Consider the following 24,826-nt stretch of genomic DNA (forward strand, 5'->3'; position numbering starts at 1 on the left):
CTGCCAAAGGAGGTTCAACCAGTTATTAAATCCAATGGTTCACATACGTTTTCCACCTGCACTGTGAATGTTTGCATGGTGTGTTCAATAAAAACATGGCAACATTTCATTCTTTGTGTGTTATTAGTTTAAGCAGACTGTGATTGTTGTGACTTAGATGATGATCAGATCACGTTTTATGACCAATTTGTGCAGAAATCCATATCATTCCAAAGGGTTCACATTCTATTTCTTGCAACTGTTTATATATATATAATTACTTTAAAAAATATATATTTTTTTTAACTATGTATAACTTCATACACAGCTCTCTTATCCAGAGTTATTTGTAAGAAATAGGTTGGGTTACAAACAGTGAGATGTATAATTAGAGATACTGAAACAAAAATGATTAGAGAACCCAGCCTGTGGGTTGTCATGTGATTAATTTGCAGCAGTTTTACACAGCGTTCTATGTAAGGAGACACGTGAATGTACACTTGGATTGTGGTCTCACGATGATGCAGTTTCACAGCTGAAACACTTATTAATTCAACCCTAATTGTGGCTATCCCAGTGTGGGTGACTCATTGTGCAACTTAATACATCAAGTGAGAGTGTCTGTCCTAGAGAAGTATTAAATTGTATTCACAAATACCATGAACACATCTACAATTTGAACTACGTGTGAATGGTAACTAGCCGCCTCTAGTGGACTAAAGTCACCATGCCTGGGGTGACACATTGAGAACTTGCACAAACATGTCATTTGTACACATACTTTGTGTCCTGTCTTCAAACACTATCAAGTTAGGTTCTGTCTTTTTTATTTTTAACTTGCTTCCCCCTAGTGGTAGTTGTGTGCTAGCATACTTCCTGTAAACATGTTTGGGTTTTGTATACACAAATAGGTCCAATGACTTCACTGTTTAATTATTTATTTTATGTAAGCAATGTGTTTATAACTCAACAGATGTTATAAGAATTGTGTACATTCTTTATTATTTCCCATAAACTGCTTAAGCATTCTACCCTTTATCATTTTAACTATTAACTCATTGATTAGTACTGCTACTGTAAGAACATCTCTCACCAACTCTGTCTTAATACTGTTTACGTATGTGTGTGCAACGCAATACTCTATGATGTGCACCTAGACAAAAATACAGTCTAAGCCACATAATGTGGTTTTGTAGTATAGTATGCTTGGACACACAAACACATTACGCATGCCCTTGATTGCTCCTACCCCGTTGAACAATTTCTAGGCCTTAACTAAAAGGTTTCATTCAACCTCAGTCAACCTCATAAGATTAAAGCCCCACCTCATCTCACGGTCCTCTAGACTTCAGTCCAACTTATTGTCCTTCAAACATCACCTTGAGAGACTGATGGACTTGTGCAGGCTTTCTCTCCGATCACAGTTTTACCAAATCTTTAAACTTCAACAAAACAGACTATTCTCCACACTTCTTTCAAAAATATGTTTCCCCCCAAAAAAACATCCCAAGAGACTGTCCTACAGAACTGACTGTTTCCCAACTTTTGCCCATACACAGTTTAGCCTTGTCATATTGAACCAAACCCATTCTCCATGTAGCCTTTAGAACTTTCATTGTATTCTCCATTTCTGCTTACAGAGGTACCTGGATAAATTGCTTGCCTCAAATGGGGGGTTCCGTTCATTTCTTTATTTGTTAAATGGTGTTGCTTGTTAATTTTTACCTTGTTTGGTTGATTGTTTAAACATCTTAAAAGTTTGCTGTTTGAAAAGAATGTTTATAGACATCACAAAACATCTTCTTACCGATTATTTATAGGAGTAACAATCACGTTACTGGGACCTGCCTGCAGGAAGCTCTGCGACCCAACATGTGCTCGGTGAGAGAGTCTCAGCCTTGGAGCATTTACCAGATGAACATCACGGAAACCAATCCCCTTGGATCCAGCATCCGCATCATTGAATTCACTGTGCAGTCCATTGGTGAGTGTCTAATATAAAAATGATATCATTGTGTAATGTGTTGGTCAATATGCAATCAGAAGTCAGTGCATCATTGTGCAATATTAAAGCGGCACTGTCATGCCGAACTTACCTTTCCTCAATCTCTTCCTCTTCTCCCCCTCTCTCAGGATCTGTTATTCTTTTCTTCCATTCTTCTTTAGTTTTCTTTAAAATCATAAGACAAAGTAGGGACTCTGTCTTATGGAGGATTCCTCCGCTTGACCAGCTCTGACCAGCGGAGGAGCAAAGTGTGCTTCATTTCCGCTGGTCAGAGCAATTTTCCCATGATCCCTAGCTTTCCTCCCTGTTCCCACAATGCTTCCTGTCAGTATTGCCGAAAGTCCTGTCACTTAGACAGAACGCCGGCAAAACTGCCGAATTGCATCCTAACAGAATGAGCACTGTTTCTCCATTGGTGTTAGGATGCAATTCGGTACTTTGATCGTATCGGAATTTCATTCTAATGAATGAAACTCCGATCCTATTCATTGCTGTGGCTGCATCTTGCAGCCGCTTAGTAGATAACTCCCTAATTCCCACGGTATCAGGGAGCTATCTACTAAAAGGCTGAAAGACCTGAATTGGTCTTGAAGCCAAATGTACTAATACTAAGTAAAGATTACTTAGTATTAGTAAATAATATGCCCCTACTCGCTATACCGCGAGTAGGGGCATGTCTAGTAAGCAGTGAGCAGCCTGTGGCTGCTCACTGTAAAAAAAAAACAAAAACAAAAACAAAAAAAACACCTAATAACCCCCCCCCCCCTGCGCGGGGGTTAAAGATGGGGGGACCTACTGTCCTCCCCCCTGGCCCCCACCCCTGCGCGGTGGGTGGGGGCCCTAATAAAATAATAAGGGGGGGACCTACTGTCCTCCCCCCTGGCCCCCACCCCTGCGCGGTGGGTGGGGGCCCTAATAAAATAATAAGGGGGGGGACCTACTGTCCTCCCCCCCTGGCCCCCACCCCTGCGCTGTGGGTGGGGGCCCTAATAAAATAATAGGGGGGGGACCTACTGTCCTCCCCCCCTGGCCCCCACCCCTGCGCTGTGGGTGGGGGCCCTAATAAAATAATAAGGGGGGGGACCTACTGTCCTCCCCCCCTGGCCCCCACCCCTGCGCGGTGGGTGGGGGCCCTAATAAAATAATAAGGGGGGGGGAACCTACTGTCCTCCCCCCCCTGGCCCCCACCCCTGCACGGTGGGTGGGGGCCCTAGTAAAATAATAAGGGGGGGGACTTACTGTCCTCCCCCCCTGGCCCCCACCCCTGCGCTGTGGGTGGGGGCCCTAATAAAATAATAGGGGGGGGACCTACTGTCCTCCCCCCCTGGCCCCCACCCCTGCGCGGTGGGTGGGGGCCCTAATAAAATAATAAGGGGGGGGACCTACTGTCCTCCCCCCCCTGGCCCCCACCCCTGAGCGGTGGGTGGGGGCCCTAAATGAACCCCCCCCCATCAAGGTGACTAGGGGTCCCAAGCCCCTAGTCACCCCCCCCCCCCCACCCAAAACATTCTATCCCCTACCTACCCCCCTCACCCTAAAAATAGTGAGGGGGGAATAAAATAACTAACCTGTAAAAAAAATAAATTAAACTTACCATTTGACGTCTTCTTTTTTCTAAATTCTTCTTTCTTCAGCCCCCAAAAAAGCCAAATAAAAATCCATCATACCCGTCGCACTTTAAAAAAAAAAAAAAAAAAAAAAACGAGCGCAAAAAAAAATTAATCCATGTTCACCCATGGAGGGCACGCCGCGTACTGAGCTCCGCAGGGCGGATCAAGGCTTATATAGCCTTGCCCCGCCCTGCAATTAGGCTTAGAACACACTGATTGGTTGGTTTAAGCCAATCAGAGTGCTCTGTGTCATTTTACACAGCGTGGGAAAATTCAAAAGAACTTTCCCACGCTGTGTAAAATGACAGATCACTGTGATTGGATGGTTTTCAAGCCATCCAATCACAGTGCTCTGTGTCATTTTACAAGCGTGGGAAAATTCCAAAGAACTTTCCCACGCTTGTAAAATGACACAGAGCACTGTGATAGGATGGATTTCAAGCCATCCAATCACAGTGCTCTGTGTCATTTTACAAGCGTGGGAAAATTCCAAAGAACTTTCCCAAGCTTGTAAAATTACACAGAGCACTGTGATTGGATGGCTTGAAAACCATCCTATCACAATGCTCTGTGTCATTTTACAAGCGTGGGAAAGTTCTTTGGAATTTTCCCACGCTTGTAAAATGACACAGAGCACTCTGATTGGCTTAAACCAACCAATCAGTGTGTTCTAAGCCTAATTGCAGGGCGGGGCAAGGCTATATAAGCCTTGACCCGCCCTGCGGAGCTCAGTACGCGGCGTGCCCTCCATGGGTGAACATGGATTAATTTTTTTTTGGCGCTCGTTTTTTTTTTTTTTTTTTTTAAAGTGCGACGGGTATGATGGATTTTTATTTGGCCTTTTTGGGGGCTGAAGAAAGAAGAATTTAGAAAAAAGAAGACGTCAAATGGTAAGTTTAATTATTTTTTTTACAGGTTAGTTATTTTATTCCCCCCTCACTATTTTTAGGGTGAGGGGGGTAGGTAGGGGATAGAATGTTTTGGGTGGGGGGGGGTGACTAGGGGCTTGGGACCCCTAGTCACCTTGATGGGGGGGGGGGGGGTTCATTTAGGGCCCCCACCCACCGCTCAGGGGTGGGGGCCAGGGGGGGGAGGACAGTAGGTCCCCCCCCCCTTATTATTTTATTAGGGCCCCACCCACAGCGCAGGGGTGGGGGCCAGGGGGGGAGGACAGTAGGTCCCCCCCCCTTATTATTTTATTAGGGCCCCCACCCACCGCGCAGGGGTGGGGGCCAGCGGGGGAGGACAGTAGGTCCCCCCCCCCTATTATTTTATTAGGGCCCCCACCCACCGCGCAGGGGTGGGGGCCAGGGGGGAGGACAGTAGGTCCCCCCCCCTATCTTTATTTAGGGCCCCCACCCAGCGCTCAGGGGTGGGGGCCAGGGGGGGAGGACAGTAGGTCCCCCCCCCTTATTATTTTATTAGGGCCCCCACCCACCGCGCAGGGGTGGGGGCCGGGGGGGAGGACAGTAGGTCCCCCCCCCTTATTATTTTATTAGGGCCCCACCCACCGCGCAGGGGTGGGGGCCGGGGGGAGGACAGTAGGTCCCCCCCCTTATTGTTTTATTAGGGCCCCCACCCACCGCGCAGGGGTGGGGGCCGGGGGGGAGGACAGTAGGTCCCCCCCCTTATTATTTTATTAGTGCCCCCACCCACCGCGCAGGGGTGGGGGCCAGGGGGGAGGACAGTAGGTCCCCCCCCCTTATTACCATTTATGTTTTTACAGTGAGCAGTCACAGGCTGCTCACTGTTTAGTGGACATGCCCCTACTCGCGGTATAGCGAGTAGGGGCATTGGGGAGATTTTAATCTCCCTTGTGCTATTATGGGGGTCATATTGACCCCCATAGAGTGAGGGGGGGACCTGGGGGGCTTATGAAGTGGTGGGGAGCACAGCTCCCCACCGCTTCTGTCTTTACATAATGCAAGGAGGGAGCTGCACGTCGGTAGCTCCCTCCTTGTAATAAACTGATCGAACAAACGAACACTGATACACAGTGATACACAGTGTTAGTTTGTTCGTCTGATTTTTTCTATTCATTCATTCGTCTGTCTGATGAATGAATGAATAGATGAAATTCCCGTTCGCATGTCCAGATGTTTCACTGGGCATGTGCGGGAATCTCACAGTCTGTCTAGTGTGGGCAGATGACGTGTCCCACAGGGACTTCACCTACCCACACAAAGATGGCGGCGCCCTGAATAAAGATCGGGGCAGAAGATACAGATTTAAAAATAGGTAATCTGGGGGGCTTAGGGGCATTTGGGGGTGACTAGGGGGTCGATTGGATGTAGTGGAGGCGGGAGGGGGGTTAAAAAAAAACGGGATTCGGCATGACAGTGCCGCTTTAAGTAACCTTGTAGTGCTTTAGTGATTGTGTAACATCAAGGTACTGTTTGAAGTTTCTTTTGCAAAATTATATTAATTATTTTGGAGCTGGAGTGAGTGAAAGTTAATATTCTGTTTAAAGGACCTTGCTGTAGGACTACAAATAATCAGTTAATGTTCAGCATTTTTGTTAGTTCTAGTCTCTTCTTAACTTTCCAGAGCCTGGCTTCCCAATGTGAGGCTCCCCATTTTTGTTAGAGGGGAGCCATTTGTACTACATTTGTCAGAAAAGATGCCTTTTACATTTCTTAATTTGTAGCACATAACTTTTTAACTCAGTGGGTTATAGAATCTCAGCTGAGGGTCGGTGAGCCCCTGGAGACCATATCCATCTAAATGCCTGTCTCTTCATGTGCGCCGTTCCACCCAGCCAGGGATGCAGAAGCAGTGGAGAATGAAGAGTGAATGAGTCAGACACTCGGCCATCGCAGAGTCCTTGGAGTGTTAGATCCTAATCTGGTCGAGAAGCTGACAGCACAATGACTGCATTGTTAAACCATTCGACTCACAGCTCTGAGACTGCGGCACTTACACTCTGCACGAGCAGATTCCATCCATTGTGTTACTGGAAAACTGGCTGGCCTTTGAGTCTGTATAAACTGCTTTAACTTCCCTGTCACATAATCACCAAGAACATTTCTAATGGAGCAAAGTAACTGTTTTCTGTTTTTTTTTTTTTTTTTTTATGAGAATGTGTTTGCGGAGCGCCGGCCTGTTCATTTCTCAAGCAGTGTGAGATCTCGTAAAGTTACTGTCATTAAATGCTTCTCTAAGAAGGAATTAAACGTCTGTTTTATACAAATACAGATCTCTTTTTAGCCGTTGTTTCCCATCTGTAACTGTAAGAATAATATCTGATTAGTTAACCAGAAAGGCTATGTTTAGCTTTCACTGGATTTCAGTATTATTATTTCATTCAGTCCCTGCCTATTGCCAATTAAAACTAAACATTCCTGTGAGATGAGAGAAATATGTTGACACAGTTTTTGTTTATTTTTTTGAATTTAATTACAAGTAGAATTTGTCATGCATCAGATGAGTGAGCAAAACTTTACTTCGACTGATTCCAAATATTTATTAATATTTCAGTGGACTGTACATTGACCTTAGTGGAATCCATTACCAGTGATCATAGTGACCGTAACACTACATACTGACTGCAAAGTGACTTTACAGGATGCAGTGACCAGCAGTCTGCACGGTGACCTTTATGCTGTATACCTTGAGAGGTTTATCACATTAGATGGCTCTGCAGTACATGCACTGCTCAGTGATCATAGCATGAAACTCAAATCCACAGGCAGTGCTGTGACTTTACACAATACATTGCTCAACAGATTGCCATAACTTTATACAGTGCACTGACCAACAGACTGTGCCAAAACTTTACCCAATGTATTGACCAACAGACTGTGCCATAACTTTACACAATGCACTGACCAACAGACTGTGCCATAACTTTACACAATGCACTGATCAAGAGACTGTTCCATAACATTACACAATGCACTGACCAACAGACTGTGCCATAACTTTACACAATGCACAGACCAAGAGAATGTGCCATAACTTTACACAATGCACTGACCAACAGACTGTGCCATAACTTTACACAATGCACAGACCAAGAGACTGTGCCATAACTTTACACAATGCACTGACCAACAGACTGTGCCATAACATTACACAATGCACTGACCAACATACTGTGCCATAACTTTACGCAATGCACAGACCAACAGACTGTGCTTTAAACTTACACAATGCACTGACCAACAGACTGTGCCAAAACATTACACAATGTACTGACCAACAGACTGTGCCATAACTTTACACAATGCACAGACCAACAGACTGTGCCATAACTTTACACAATGCACTGACCAGCAGAGTGTGCCATAACTTCACACAATGCACTGACCAACAGACTGTGCTATAACTTTACACAATGCACTGACCAACAGACTGTGCCATAACATTACACAATGTACTGACCAACAGACTGTGCCATAACTTTACACAATGTACTGACCAAGAGACTGTGCCATCACTTTACACAATTCACTGATCAAAAGACTGTGCTTTAAACTTACACAATTTACTGATCAAAAGATAGTGTAATGACTAAAAAACACAGACTGACCAAGAGACTGTGCCATAACTTTACACAATGCACTGACCAACAGACTGTGCCATAACTTTATACAATGCACAGACCAACAGACTGTGCCATAACTTTACACAATGCACTGACCAACAGACTGTGCCATAACTTTACACAATGCACTGACCAACAGACTGTGCCATAACTTTACACAATGCACTGACCAACAGACTGTGCCACAACTTTACACAATGCACTGACCAACAGACCGTGTCATAACTTTACACAATGCACTGACCAACAGACTGTGCCATAACTTTACACAATGCACTGACCAATAGACTGTACCATAACTTTACACAATGCACTGACCAATAGACTGTGCCATAACATTACACAATGCACTGACCAACGACTGTGCCATAACTTTACACAATGCACTGACCAGCAGAGTGTGCCATAACTTTACACAATGCACTGACCAACAGACTGTGCCATAACTTTACACAATGCACTGACCAACAGACTGTGCCACAACTTTACACAATGCACTGACCAACAGACCGTGTCATAACTTTACACAATGCACTGACCAACAGACTGTGCCATAACTTTACACAATGCACTGACCAATAGACTGTACCATAACTTTACACAATGCACTGACCAATAGACTGTGCCATAACATTACACAATGCACTGACCAACGACTGTGCCATAACTTTGCACAATGCACTGACCAACAGACTTGCCATAACTTTACACAATGCTCTGACCAATAGACTGTCATAACTTTTCACAATGCACTGACCAACAGACTGTGCCATAACTTTACACAATGCACTGACCAATAGACTGTGCCATAACATTACACAATGCACTGACCAACATACTGTGCCTTAACTTTACGCAATGCACAGACCAACAGACTGTGCTTTAAACTTACACAATGCACTGACCAACTGACTGTGCTTTAACCCCTTAGTGACCAGGCCATTTTTCAAATGTATTACCGTTAAGGACCAGAGCTCTTTTTACATTTCTGCAGTGGTTGTGTTTAGATGTAATTTGCCTCTTACACATTTACTGTACCCATACATATTATATACCATTTTTCTCGCTATTAAATGTTCATTCTAAAGATACCATCATTTTCATCATATCATATAATTTACTAGAATAAAAAAAGTAAAATATGATAAAAAAACAAAAAAAAAACACAGCTGGCCATCATGCACCCATGTCCCAGTTGGAACATGTCTGAAGCTGACCAATGTAATTCACCTCCGTCAAACTGTATGTTTTTGAAAAGTACACACCCTAGGGCATGACCGGTGTATAGTCGCCATATGGGCTGGCGGAACCTTGGACAAAAACCCCCCCACATACCTAACCCAATAACACACTGACACCTGGTATATGGGAAAATTTGTCCACAGCTTTATTAAATAATTTATAATATATATAACGATAATATTGCTTTAAATAAGTTAACATATAAACATGGGTCATTGCCCCCACCTTCCGCCCCTCTCATCCGTATCCTTCTTTTTAATAGAGGGCAATGACCCCCAACATAACAAATACAAATATGTAACGACATTTTCCAACCTCGCCAACTTGAACCGAACAAGTGCCAACCATAAGTAACCATGGCAGGGGTATACCCGGATACCCCTGCCCCACCAGGTTCTGAGCCACCTCCAGGACTCGAAACCACCATTGACCATAATTCCAATTTTTTCCATGTTCCTCACGTTCCTCATAGGGAGCCTATGTCCTCTCTCTCAGCTCCCTATCCCGCCGCTGTGAAAAAACGGGAAACCCATATCTAAACATAAATATATAGGGAGGGTGGGCGGGACAAACTGAACCGGGTAGGAAATTAGAAGTGAACCTTACAAAATGGCTCCTCCCTTAAATAGCCAAACCCACATATCCCATAACCCACCTGTCCTGTCTGTTCCTCCTGGGCCCGCCTCCTAACCCCTGTCAAGGCCCTGTTCCGCTTAAGCTGCGCTTTGGCTACATGGGGCTACATGACCGGTGTATAGTCGCCATATGGGCTGGCGGAACCTTGGACAAAAACCCCCCCACATACCTAACCCAATAACACACTGACACCTGGTATATGGGAAAATTTGTCCACAGCTTTATTAAATAATTTATAATATATATAACGATAATATTGCTTTAAATAAGTTAACATATAAACATGGGTCATTGCCCCCACCTTCCGCCCCTCTCATCCGTATCCTTCTTTTTAATAGAGGGCAATGACCCCCAACATAACAAATACAAATATGTAACGACATTTTCCAACCTCGCCAACTTGAACCGAACAAGTGCCAACCATAAGTAACCATGGCAGGGGTATACCCGGATACCCCTGCCCCACCAGGTTCTGAGCCACCTCCAGGACTCGAAACCACCATTGACCATAATTCCAATTTTTTCCATGTTCCTCACGTTCCTCATAGGGAGCCTATGTCCTCTCTCTCAGCTCCCTATCCCGCCACAAGCTCAGACCTTGACCCCTTAAGCTGTCTGAGCTCCGCCACCCCGAAGAAGGAACGCCCTCCGCATCCCTTCCTGCAGACCCAAGTTCAGCAGGTCGTAACCCACTGCCGAAAGGTGTACACCGTCCGAGCGGTAATACCCATCCAACCCCTCCTCCAGTTCCTGGTGCCTTACCACCACTCCCCCCAGTTTCCTGACAAAACTCGCCATCAGGCTGTTCACCTTACCCCTGCATCTATCAATGGCTACCGGGTCCCGGGCGTAACGCCACCGCTGCCTCGGAACAATCTCAGACCATACCAGCATCACCCCGGGAAGCAGATCAACCAACCGGTTAAGATCCTGCTTCATCCATTTTACCAGCCTCCGCTGCGGGGTGAGGCCCAGGTCATTACCGCCTGCATGTAAAACTAGCATATCCGGCCGCGCCCCGCCTGCGACCATACCAAATATTGCCCTGCAGACGTCCCCCCAGCAGAAGCCCCGATACCCCCACCAGCGCACTACGAGCTGGTCCTCCGGAAAGCCCAGCTGCTGGCCTTGAGCTCGAGCTGCAGCCCTCCGTCCGGCCCAGAAAATGAAGGAATGACCCACGATCCAAGCGACCCGGCCTGGGGAAGAAAGAAAAAACACAGGATAAAACCACCCGTACCCCCCAGGCCGCCCCCATGCCCCTTAGTGTTCCAACAAACCCAAGCGTACATATGAGCGGAACCTAACAGATTCCCATCTCCCAATCCGCTTGACTACCTCATCCCCCAAACCTAGACGTGTGGCCTCCGTGGCCGCCCCAATACGAAAGGAGTGGGTACCGTATGTGCCGGCATCCAATCCCATCCGACCCAGACCCAGGCTGAAAACTTTCCGAAATTGGAAGCGAGAGAGCGACGAGCCATCCGCGTGGACCAACAGGGACCCGCCAACCGCGGGCCTCTGATCCAGATACTCCGATACCGCAGCTACCGGGCACAGTGCCGAGCCCGGCAGGGCCCCCAGCGTAACGTCCCGGCCCTTACCTTCCACATCCGTCTTGGACCTAGCCAAGTGCACTACCAGCTTCCCATCCAGCATCCGTACCCCAGACACCTGTATGCCCCCCGTGGCCGCCCGGGTGTTGCTCACCAACTCCCCGACGCGGAACGCCCCAAAGAAAGCCAAAAGAAATGCCACACGGAATAACGACACCTCAAATGCATTGAAACAAATGGTGGGCAGCGCCTGAACAAGCCCTTCCAGCACATGCACCGACACCGGGCGCCTAGCGTCGGGGGCCCTCCGAGCCCTCCGGTACCCTTTGAGTGCTTGCCGGACGATAAACGCCTTGGTAAGGTCCGCTCCCCCATGGAGCTTGAACCAGAACGCCATTGCAGCCATGTTCCTGTCAATCACCGCCGGGGAGGCGCCCCCCGCCAGTAATTGAAAGGTAAACCACAAGAAGGCATCCAGAGGCGGCTCCCCTCGTACCCCTCGGCCCAGCCCACCCCAGGAACGTTCCCATGAACTCCAGACCTTACTGTATGCGGCCCATGTGGCCGGTGCCAGCGAAGCCTTCACGAGTCCGCCAAGCAGGACGCTCCTAGCTGCCACATCTCGATCGGGCACGGCTGACCCCTGTCCTGGGCCTCCGGGGCCATCGTTCGAAACCGGGACCACTGAAAACGAGACAGAGCGTCAGCCACCTCGTTCAAGTACCCAGGCACATGGCGCGCGCGAAAAACCACATTCAGGGACATGCACAACAAAACAAAGCGCCGCAGCAGAGTCACCACCGGCCTCGATGCTGCAGACTGATTATTAACCGCGTGCACCACGGACATGTTGTCCGAGAAGAAAACCACTTTCCTGTCCCTCAACCGGTCCCCCCACAGCGCCAACGCCACCACCAGTGGGAACAGCTCCAGAAACGCCAGGTTACGCATGAGGGGGCTCTGCCCCCATGCCTCCGGCCATTTTTCTGCACACCAGCTCCCGCTGAAGTAGGCCCCAAAACCCACGCTACCCGACGCGTCGGTGTACAGCTCCAGCTCGGCTGTCGACACGCCCCCTTGCCGAAAGAACACCGTCCCGTTAAAGTCCCTGAGGAAGGTATCCCACACCCCCAAGTCCGCCCGCATGGACGAAGATACCCGGATGAAATGGTGAGGGGACCTAACCCCCGCGGTAGCCGCCGATAAGCTGCGGCTAAACACCCTACCCATGGGTATCACCCTACAGGCGAAATTGAGCATTCCGACCAATGACTGCAGTCGGCGCAGGGTCACTTTCCGTGCCCGACGCACCTCTGCCACCACGCCGCGCAAACCTTCCAGCTTTGCCAGCGGCAGCCGACATTCCCCCCGCACTGAATCTATCTCCAGACCCAGGAAACTAAGGCACTCAGTCGGGCCCTCAGTTTTATCCGCCGCCAGCGGCACCCCAAAGCAGCCCGCCACCCATTGAATGGTACCTAACAAGTGCTGGCACGCGGGAGATCCGGCCGGCCCCACACACAGGAAATCATCCAGATAGTGCACCACCGCTTTATCTCCCGCTTCCGTCAACACCACCGACTCGAGAAATGAACTAAACTTCTCAAAGTAAGAGCACGAAATGGAACACCCCATGGGAAGGCACAAATCCACAAAGTAGCCCCCCTCAAAGAAGCACCCTAACAGGTGGTGACACGCCGGGTGCACCGGAAGCAACCTAAAAGCAGCCTCGATGTCCACCTTGGCCATCAACGCACCACGCCCGGCTCTCTTCACCAGCTCGACCGCCTGGTCAAATGATGCGTAAGAGACCGAGCATAGGTCCCTGTCAATGTCGTCGTTCACCGACTCCCCTTTAGGATAGGAAAGATGGTGAATGAGCCGAAACTTCCCTGTTTCTTTCTTGGGGACCACCCCGAGGGGAGAGACCCGAAGGCCCTCCAGTGGCGGGGCCACAAAAGGCCCCGCCATCCTACCCAACCGCACCTCCTTGTCCAACTTCTCCCGAACCACCTCTGGAAACTCCACCACGGACTTGAGATTATGAGGGCACGCAGTGCCACCCCTCTCCCGAAACGGAATGACAAACCCTTGCCCAAACCCCGCTCTAAGCAGCTCCGCGTCTGCCCTGTTACCGTAGCGGTTTAGCCAGGGCTCCATCGCGTCTAATTTCACTGGGGTTAGCCCCCGAGGTAGTGGGAGACCCTCCGCCGCCAACCGCGGCAGAGGCTCCCGTCCCCCCGGACTTCCCTTTCTTGAAACAACGTTGGAGCCCATGAGCCCCACCGCAGCCCGAGCACTCGTGCTTGAAGCGGCAGGCTGCGCCCCACTTGCACTGGCCCTCATTAAAGAGCCAGCATAAGCCCTTCTGCGAGGCGGCCGACGAGGAGGACTGACCCTTAGCGCCAGCCGCGTGCTGAAAGGGCTGCGCCTTCTGCGCCATCATGAGCTTCATCCAGAGCGGCAGGTCCATCTGGTCCCACCGCATGCCCGGATTCGCCGCCAGCCGCTGCCGGAACTGCTCATCATACCGCCACCATGCCAATCCGCCATAGGTGCGGTATGCCTCCCATATGCCGTCCAAGTAGCAAAACAGGGACGAGCAGGAGCCCGGCGATTTTTCCCCGATCACGCTGGCCAGGATACAGAATGCCCTTAGCCAGTTACCAAAAGACTTTGGTATCTTGCGATACCTCCGCCGTTTCTCCTCCTCCTCTTTCTTTTCGTCCTTCTTGTCCTCCTCCTTGAGGTCAAGAAAGTCCTCCAAGGGAAGAAGCGAGAAGATCTCGCAAAATTCCCCCTTCCAGATTTTATCTTTCACCTCCTGCTTGAGGTGCACCCCCAGCGGGCCCGCGAAGGACACATACGCATGTTGCCTCGCTGCTTCCGTCACCCCCCCCGTCAACTCCGCCCGTTCGCTTCCCGCCTCACCCACGCTGGAAGCCGACACAGCTTCCCCGCCCGCAACTGCCGCCGGGGTCCCTAGACCGGGCCCCGCCTCGCCTCCCCCTTGCGTCCACACCTGCCCTACGCTACCTTGTGTGCCACCCCCCGCCCCCAGTGAGTGGAGTAGTGACTGCAGTGTTTGTACTAGTGCACTGGACTGTAGCGATTCAATAGACTCACCGGCCAAGCCCCTGGGGCCGATGACACCCGGGGCTGCGCAGTCCGTCACTGCTCGTCCAGGATGAACGCCATCCGCCGATGTCCCGCCAACCAGGCATCCCCCCCGGTGCCTGGAAAAATCAGATGAGGAGCGACTCCGGGACCTGGAAAGAGGAGAAGTAGTCCTGGGCAAGGCGTACTGTTCCCCCACCACCTTCCCGTCCCGAACCGGGGAGCGCCTGCTAACCGCCAAAGCCTCCCGCCGGGTATCCTCCCGCCGTCGCGCCCCAAAGGCCCTGAGAGCCCTGCCACGTGGACTACGACTCCTACCATCGCCTTTGGATGCCAACCCCCGTTGAGGCAACCTGGGGGACCCGGACCCTGCCGAACTCCCTGACATTGCGCGCCTGCGCCGGGGCCTCCGTCTGCGTGTCCTGGGGGCCCTAACCGGCGAGGGGCTAGCACTACCCGACTCCGAACTAGACCCACCCTCCCCGCTTCCCGCCCCGCGCCCCAACCCCGCTGCAGCCCGACCTACCACTACACCTACGGAACCCGGACCAGGGGCACCTCCCCCGGGGCCCTCCACGGACGCGGATGGTGACACCCCGCTCCCCGAAACAGTTATCCCCGACCGACCGGACCTCGGAGCCTTACCTTTCCCCTTACCCTCTACCACCCTCCTAATATCCATCGAACCCGCAGGCACTACCTTCCGCCCCGCAAGAGAACTACCGAGGGACCCCCCATCCTCCCCCACGGAAGCCCGCCCAGTCTGCACTCCGCGGGACCCCTTCGCAGCATCCCGCACCCCCCCCAGGGGCCCTCCGCCCGACCCCTGCTCCCCTTGGGCCGCTCGCCTACCCGCCCCCCCGTCCGCCCGCTCCCTGGAATCGGGCCTCACTCCCCGCCTGCCCACCACGCCAAGGGGACCCTCGGAAGGGGCCCCTGCACTTGCCTGCTGTACGTTGGGCCCGTCGTGGACCGTCCCAGTCCGCGTGCTGCAGTCCACCGCCAAGACCGATGGGGGTGCCCTCCTGGGTCGAGACCCCGCCCCGCCAGGCCCCGCACCAGGCCGTCCGGCCGCCATCTTGGATCCTGCTCCGCGCACGGCCCCATCCGTGTTAGGGGTTGGTGCAGCGATGTCCAGGGCAGCCGCCCGTCTCAACTCACCACGCCGAAGCCCCGGCCGCACACTGGGAGGCAGAGCCTCAACCAGGCAGCTCCTGGGCCTGTTACGACTTCCACTGGCTGTCTCCTGCACTCCCGTGCCACCGACCTCCGGTTCTCCTCCCGGGCTTAAACGCCTCGGGGGCCTCCTGGCCCTCGCCGGGCGTGAGTCTCCGGCCTCCTGTCCTGCCGCCGCAGCAAGGACCGGGCCCAGCTGGGCCTGCACCCAATCCGCTCCTTGTTGCCGCGCCGCTGTCCTGATCCCCTCCAGAAGCTTCTCCACGATATCCATGGCCCTGCAGAGGAGACAAAAAAGAAACCCTACCCAGAAAGTATAGAGAGCACCGGGATGCACACAAACTGAACCGGGTAGGAAATTAGAAGTGAACCTTACAAAATGGCTCCTCCCTTAAATAGCCAAACCCACATATCCCATAACCCACCTGTCCTGTCTGTTCCTCCTGGGCCCGCCTCCTAACCCCTGTCAAGGCCCTGTTCCGCTTAAGCTGCGCTTTGGCTACATGGGGCTACATTTCACATGGTGGCATTTGAACACTTTACATGCACTAATTCTACCACCAGTCTCTGTCAAAAATTTTTGTGGTGTTATTTTTCACTCACACATTCTACTTTGTGCATAGATTCTAAGCTCCTGTTAGGTGTTACTGCCAAAGGACACCACAATATGTACTTGGCATCATCTCCCGAGTACAGCGATAACACTCATGCATACTTTTGTCGGGTTCACTGGGGGGGTGCAAAGCGAAATGTCTGATATGCGTTTTTCAAATTTTATATATCTTGTTTGCCTATCTTGCTTTTGAGGGCCTTATCAGATATCCCAATGTATTTTCTTGCCATGAGCGTGCATATATTTGAAAAGTTTACACCCCACAGTAGTTGAAGAACGTGTGTGGAGGTAACTGTTCAATCCTCAATTTTACACACGCACACCGCTTTTTGACTGTGATTTAGGAGAGCCCGCTGTTGGTTATTGCAAGAACACACCCCGGGTTGTTTTCTGCGAGGCCTCCTAAGGACACCCATGCCCCCCCATGCATAGGTCTGCCAGGATTTGGGGAAGGTACGGTAACAATTGAATGACTTGCCATTTGAGTTGAAATTGAGAGTATGTCTTCTGATAGGCCTATCTTTAGCTTGGGGCTTATCACATACCCCAGTTTTATATATCGCCACAAAAGGGTACATACTTGAAACGTAGACACCCCGAGGTATTGCATGTATGTGGAGTGCTTTGATGCAACTTTTTTTTAGACAGACAAAAGATAAAACAAGTTGAAGAACGTGTGTGGAGGTAACTGTTCAATCCTCAATTTTACACACGCACACCGCTTTTTGACTGTGATTTAGGAGAGCCCGCTGTTGGTTATTGCAAGAACACACCCCGGGTTGTTTTCTGCAAAGCCTCCTAAGGACACCCATGCCCCCCCATGCATAGGTCTGCCAGGATTTGGGGAAGGTACGGTAACAATTGAATGACTTGCCATTTGAGTTGAAATTGAGAGTATGTCTTCTGATAGGCCTATCTTTAGCTTGGGGCTTATCACATACCCCAGTTTTATATATCGCCACAAAAGGGTACATACTTGAAACGTAGACAACCCGAGGTATTGCATGTATGTGGAGTGCTTTGATGCAACTTTTTTTTAGCCAGACAAAAGATAAAACAAGTTGAAGAACGTGTGTGGAGGTAACTGTTCAATCCTCAATTTTACACACGCACACCGCTTTTTGACTGTGATTTAGGAGAGCCCGCTGTTGGTTATTGCAAGAACACACCCCGGGTTGTTTTATGCGAGGCCTCCTAAGGACACCCATGCCCCCCCATGCATAGGTCTGCCAGGATTTGGGGAAGGTACGGTTACAATTGTATGACTTGCCATTTGAGTTGAAATTGAGAGTATGTCTTCTGATAGGCCTATCTTTAGCTTGGGGCTTATCACATACCCCAGTTTTATATATCGCCACAAAAGGGTACATACTTGAAACGTAGACACGCACACCGCTTTTTGACTGTGGAACACACCCCGGGTTTATCACGATTCCGGGAACCTAACACGCTAACAGACACACACACACACACAGAAAAGGTGCCGTACCGGACCTTAGAGTGGCCGGGCTAAGCACACACAGAATAGTCAGGAGACAAGCCGAGTCAGGGGAACCAGAAAACAGAATAACGAGAAACAAGCCGAGGTCAAAGGGTAGGAGAAAGTCACAAAGTCAGTTTAACAAGCCAGAGAGTACGTAACCACAAATCACAAGTTCAGAATCAATACTATACAGCAAAGACCACAACAGGGCAGGGAGGAACAGGAAAGGTGAGTATAAATACCCTAGGTTAAATTCTGATTGGATAACTTCCAATCAGAATTAACAATCACATGTGGGAGATATCTAAGCCTCCCACTGTGATAGTGGTACTGTTGCTTTAACGCCGGGTCACTCACGTGACCCCGGCGTTTGCATAAATCAACGACCTTCCAGCGTGCAGCGTTATACATGCTGCCGCTGGGAGGCGTGACGGATGCGAGCGGCGGAGAGGACCCCTGACAGGGTTGTTTTCTGCGAGGCCTCCTAAGGACTCCCATGCCCCCCCATGCACGGGGTAAATGTAACAACCCCCCCAAAGAAAAAGACACCAAAAAAAAAAACTGAACGGCAAAAAATAAATTAAAAATGGGCCAGCGTGTGGTATCGTTTGAAACAGTCTCCAATGCAGAGTCCAGGCTGCCCAGGGCAATCAGGACAGTAATATACACTGTCTTTTCTCTGCCCCCTCTTAGAACAGACCCTGCATCTTTTTTGGGGATTCTGTTTTGCCGCAGTAGGGGGAATTTTAAAAATAAAATGTGTAGCCCCAACTCTGCTCTCTCCCATCACCGCCCGGGGAGCAGGTGCATCACGGTACAAAATCCCCGAAATGATCTGGAGCTGAAACTGTAAAAATCTCAGTTGCGTCCCGGGGTTTGCTTTTTTGAACAACAAGAAAGCGTTGTGGGTTGCAATCTGCATTAGGTAGATTGCAACCTTTTTGTACCAGGCCCTTGTCTTTCGTATAACTAGGTAGGGCTGCAGCAGCTGATCTGCCAGATCAACCCCACCCATATGACGGTTATAGGCCTTGATGCACACTGGCTTCCTCGTTCTCTCAGCTCTGCCACGTACAGGGACCTCCACAGTCCCCTCAGTGTGGATGGTGGTAAGAAGGTACACATCCTTCTTGTCTCTGTACTTAACTGCCAACAGCTCCTCTTGGCGCAGAGCTGAGGTCTCCCCCCTCCGTAGCCGGGTGCGTGCAAGTTGTCCTGGGAAACCTGTGCTGTTCTTTTTAATTGTGCCGCAAGCTACTGTATCAAAACAGTACAGTAGCTTGAACAAAGGGACACTTGTATAAAAATTGTCACTATACAAGTGGTACCCTTTGTTCATCAGGGGGAATATCAGGTCCCAGACAATCTTGCCACTGGTTCCCATATGTTCTGGGCAACCTGGAGGGTCAAGGTGGCTATCCTTTCCCTCGTACACCCGGAAGGCCTGAGTATACCCAGTCTCGCTATCACAGAGCTTATACATCTTTACACCATACCTAGAGCGCTTGGAAGGAACATACTGCTTGAATCCCAGCCTTCCCTTATACTTCATCAGGGATTCATCCACGCATATATTCCTTCCAGGTGTATAAGCCTCTGCAAACCTGGCAGCAAAGTGGGTAATCAGGGGGCGGATTTTATACAGCCTGTCAAACTGGGGATGCTCCCTAGGGGGACACAGGCTGTTGTCGCTGAAGTGCATGAAATGCAGAATCATTTCATACCTCTTCCTCGACATACATTGGGAGTAAATGGGGGTAGAGCAGATGGAGCTACTGCTCCAGTAGGAGCGGATGGAGGGCTTCTTTATGATGCCCATCAGCATAGTCAATGCCCAGAATCTTTTAAATTCTGGCACATCGATGGGGGCCCATTGCTGCTTTGCCAAAAAAGAGTCCGGTTTTGTAGCTCGGAATTGATGGGCATATAAATTAGTTTGGGCGACAATGTTCCCCAATACATCATCGCCCAGAAACACCTCCATAAACTGCTGAGAGCTAAATCCTGTGACATCCAAATTAATGCCAGGATTTGCAGTAAAGGATGGGATGTCTGGCCTCTGGTTATGAGGCACTACCCACTCCTCAGCAGTTCTGCCAGCTGGAGCAGCACGTCTCCTTCTGGCAGGGGGACTAGCAGGCACAGATACAACATCACCAGATACATCACTAGCAGTAGACACTGTATCGAGTGATGATGTATCTGAGCACCTGGCAGGGTCAAAATCAGGGTCAGAGTCTGACATAGACGCGTCAGACTCTAGCGCAAGGGTGGCACATGACTGCTCAGCGCGGGTTGTCTTCCGTGACCTGTGTGCCATGATCACAATTGCTTTACTTAGTGACCTGTCACAAAAAAAAATAAAAAATAACCCCTGAAAAAATGAACAGACAGCAAAATAAGTGATGCTGTGCAAGAGCCTGTGATCTGTATAGTGATCACTGGCAGGGCAGGGGTTAATCGTTCTGAAAAGAGCTTTTGGGTCTCAAAAAAGATCACAAAAAAATGAACCCCTAAAAAAAAAAAAGGCACAAACAGCAGAAAAGATCTGCTGTGCAAGAGACAGTGATTATAGTGATCACTGGCAAGACAGGGGTTAATGGCTCTGAAAAGAGCCTTTGGGTCTCAAGATTTTACAAATCCCTACCTATAAATACCTAAATCTCTCTAGCTAAACCACAGATCTCTCTCTCTCTCTCTCTCACACTAAAACACAAGTGAAGAGAGGGAGGCAGATCCACACTAATCAGAGAAATGGGGAACACACTTGGGATGAAATTGCTAATGGGGCAAGCTGTGATTGTATGACTCCAGCCTGCCCCTTATGATGCGGCATGCTAGGGACGCCCCCAGAAGCCCCATGATTCACTGCCTTTCGAAAAAAAAAAGGGGGGGGGGGAGTTAATATTGATCATTTTATTTATTTTATATTTATTTTTTTATATATATTATTTTATATGCACGGAGTGCCAGGACCCCTCAAGGCACTCATCACATGCAGTACATCACTGCTATACTATCAGAGCTTCCAGAGCTCAAAATAGGTGCAGACGTACCAGGTACGTCCAAGGTCATTATGGACTGTTTTCTGCCAGACGTACCTGATACGTCCGCAGTCGGGAACGGGTTAAAGTTACACAATTTACTGATCAAAAGATAGTGCTATGACTACAAAACACTGACTGACCAACAGACTGTGCCATAACTTTACACAATGCACTGACCAATAGACTGTACCATAACTTTACACAATGCACTGACCAATAGACTGTGCCATAACATTACACAATGCACTGACCAACGACTGTGCCATAACTTTACACAATGCACTGACCAGCAGAGTGTGCCATAACTTTACACAATGCACTGACCAACAGACTGTGCCATAACTTTACACAATGCACTGACCAACAGACTGTGCCACAACTTTACACAATGCACTGACCAACAGACCGTGTCATAACTTTACACAATGCACTGACCAACAGACTGTGCCATAACTTTACACAATGCACTGACCAATAGACTGTACCATAACTTTACACAATGCACTGACCAATAGACTGTGCCATAACATTACACAATGCACTGACCAACGACTGTGCCATAACTTTGCACAATGCACTGACCAACAGACTTGCCATAACTTTACACAATGCTCTGACCAATAGACTGTCATAACTTTTCACAATGCACTGACCAACAGACTGTGCCATAACTTTACACAATGCACTGACCAATAGACTGTGCCATAACATTACACAATGCACTGACCAACATACTGTGCCATAACTTTACGCAATGCACAGACCAACAGACTGTGCTTTAAACTTACACAATGCACTGACCAACTGACTGTGCTTTAACCCCTTAGTGACCAGGCCATTTTTCAAATGTATTACCGTTAAGGACCAGAGCTCTTTTTACATTTCTGCAGTGGTTGTGTTTAGATGTAATTTGCCTCTTACACATTTACTGTACCCATACATATTATATACCATTTTTCTCGCTATTAAATGTTCATTCTAAAGATACCATCATTTTCATCATATCATATAATTTACTAGAATAAAAAAAGTAAAATATGATAAAAAAACAAAAAAAAAACACAGCTGGCCATCATGCACCCATGTCCCAGTTGGAACATGTCTGAAGCTGACCAATGTAATTCACCTCCGTCAAACTGTATGTTTTTGAAAAGTACACACCCTAGGGCATGACCGGTGTATAGTCGCCATATGGGCTGGCGGAACCTTGGACAAAAACCCCCCCACATACCTAACCCAATAACACACTGACACCTGGTATATGGGAAAATTTGTCCACAGCTTTATTAAATAATTTATAATATATATAACGATAATATTGCTTTAAATAAGTTAACATATAAACATGGGTCATTGCCCCCACCTTCCGCCCCTCTCATCCGTATCCTTCTTTTTAATAGAGGGCAATGACCCCCAACATAACAAATACAAATATGTAACGACATTTTCCAACCTCGCCAACTTGAACCGAACAAGTGCCAACCATAAGTAACCATGGCAGGGGTATACCCGGATACCCCTGCCCCACCAGGTTCTGAGCCACCTCCAGGACTCGAAACCACCATTGACCATAATTCCAATTTTTTCCATGTTCCTCACGTTCCTCATAGGGAGCCTATGTCCTCTCTCTCAGCTCCCTATCCCGCCGCTGTGAAAAAACGGGAAACCCATATCTAAACATAAATATATAGGGAGGGTGGGCGGGACAAACTGAACCGGGTAGGAAATTAGAAGTGAACCTTACAAAATGGCTCCTCCCTTAAATAGCCAAACCCACATATCCCATAACCCACCTGTCCTGTCTGTTCCTCCTGGGCCCGCCTCCTAACCCCTGTCAAGGCCCTGTTCCGCTTAAGCTGCGCTTTGGCTACATGGGGCTACATGACCGGTGTATAGTCGCCATATGGGCTGGCGGAACCTTGGACAAAAACCCCCCCACATACCTAACCCAATAACACACTGACACCTGGTATATGGGAAAATTTGTCCACAGCTTTATTAAATAATTTATAATATATATAACGATAATATTGCTTTAAATAAGTTAACATATAAACATGGGTCATTGCCCCCACCTTCCGCCCCTCTCATCCGTATCCTTCTTTTTAATAGAGGGCAATGACCCCCAACATAACAAATACAAATATGTAACGACATTTTCCAACCTCGCCAACTTGAACCGAACAAGTGCCAACCATAAGTAACCATGGCAGGGGTATACCCGGATACCCCTGCCCCACCAGGTTCTGAGCCACCTCCAGGACTCGAAACCACCATTGACCATAATTCCAATTTTTTCCATGTTCCTCACGTTCCTCATAGGGAGCCTATGTCCTCTCTCTCAGCTCCCTATCCCGCCACAAGCTCAGACCTTGACCCCTTAAGCTGTCTGAGCTCCGCCACCCCGAAGAAGGAACGCCCTCCGCATCCCTTCCTGCAGACCCAAGTTCAGCAGGTCGTAACCCACTGCCGAAAGGTGTACACCGTCCGAGCGGTAATACCCATCCAACCCCTCCTCCAGTTCCTGGTGCCTTACCACCACTCCCCCCAGTTTCCTGACAAAACTCGCCATCAGGCTGTTCACCTTACCCCTGCATCTATCAATGGCTACCGGGTCCCGGGCGTAACGCCACCGCTGCCTCGGAACAATCTCAGACCATACCAGCATCACCCCGGGAAGCAGATCAACCAACCGGTTAAGATCCTGCTTCATCCATTTTACCAGCCTCCGCTGCGGGGTGAGGCCCAGGTCATTACCGCCTGCATGTAAAACTAGCATATCCGGCCGCGCCCCGCCTGCGACCATACCAAATATTGCCCTGCAGACGTCCCCCCAGCAGAAGCCCCGATACCCCCACCAGCGCACTACGAGCTGGTCCTCCGGAAAGCCCAGCTGCTGGCCTTGAGCTCGAGCTGCAGCCCTCCGTCCGGCCCAGAAAATGAAGGAATGACCCACGATCCAAGCGACCCGGCCTGGGGAAGAAAGAAAAAACACAGGATAAAACCACCCGTACCCCCCAGGCCGCCCCCATGCCCCTTAGTGTTCCAACAAACCCAAGCGTACATATGAGCGGAACCTAACAGATTCCCATCTCCCAATCCGCTTGACTACCTCATCCCCCAAACCTAGACGTGTGGCCTCCGTGGTCGCCCCAATACGAAAGGAGTGGGTACCGTATGTGCCGGCATCCAATCCCATCCGACCCAGACCCAGGCTGAAAACTTTCCGAAATTGGAAGCGAGAGAGCGACGAGCCATCCGCGTGGACCAACAGGGACCCGCCAACCGCGGGCCTCTGATCCAGATACTCCGATACCGCAGCTACCGGGCACAGTGCCGAGCCCGGCAGGGCCCCCAGCGTAACGTCCCGGCCCTTACCTTCCACATCCGTCTTGGACCTAGCCAAGTGCACTACCAGCTTCCCATCCAGCATCCGTACCCCAGACACCTGTATGCCCCCCGTGGCCGCCCGGGTGTTGCTCACCAACTCCCCGACGCGGAACGCCCCAAAGAAAGCCAAAAGAAATGCCACACGGAATAACGACACCTCAAATGCATTGAAACAAATGGTGGGCAGCGCCTGAACAAGCCCTTCCAGCACATGCACCGACACCGGGCGCCTAGCGTCGGGGGCCCTCCGAGCCCTCCGGTACCCTTTGAGTGCTTGCCGGACGATAAACGCCTTGGTAAGGTCCGCTCCCCCATGGAGCTTGAACCAGAACGCCATTGCAGCCATGTTCCTGTCAATCACCGCCGGGGAGGCGCCCCCCGCCAGTAATTGAAAGGTAAACCACAAGAAGGCATCCAGAGGCGGCT

The 24,826-nt window shown here is 49.8% G+C and overlaps 1 protein-coding gene across 2 annotated transcripts in view; it reads left to right on the forward strand.

Moving 5' to 3' along the window:
• IL11RA (interleukin 11 receptor subunit alpha) overlaps window positions 1-24,826 on the forward strand; it is a 157,358-nt gene that overhangs the window by 104,514 nt on the left and 28,018 nt on the right. For both annotated transcript variants that reach the window (XM_063453793.1, XM_063453792.1), the window contains exon 6: window positions 1,800-1,963. In XM_063453793.1, coding sequence (XP_063309863.1) covers window positions 1,800-1,963 — 164 coding nt within the window. The remainder of the gene's footprint in view (window positions 1-1,799; window positions 1,964-24,826) is intronic.

The sequence above is a fragment of the Pelobates fuscus genome, chromosome 5 (assembly GCF_036172605.1).
Source record: "Pelobates fuscus isolate aPelFus1 chromosome 5, aPelFus1.pri, whole genome shotgun sequence".
Classification (NCBI taxonomy): Eukaryota; Metazoa; Chordata; class Amphibia; order Anura; family Pelobatidae; genus Pelobates; species Pelobates fuscus.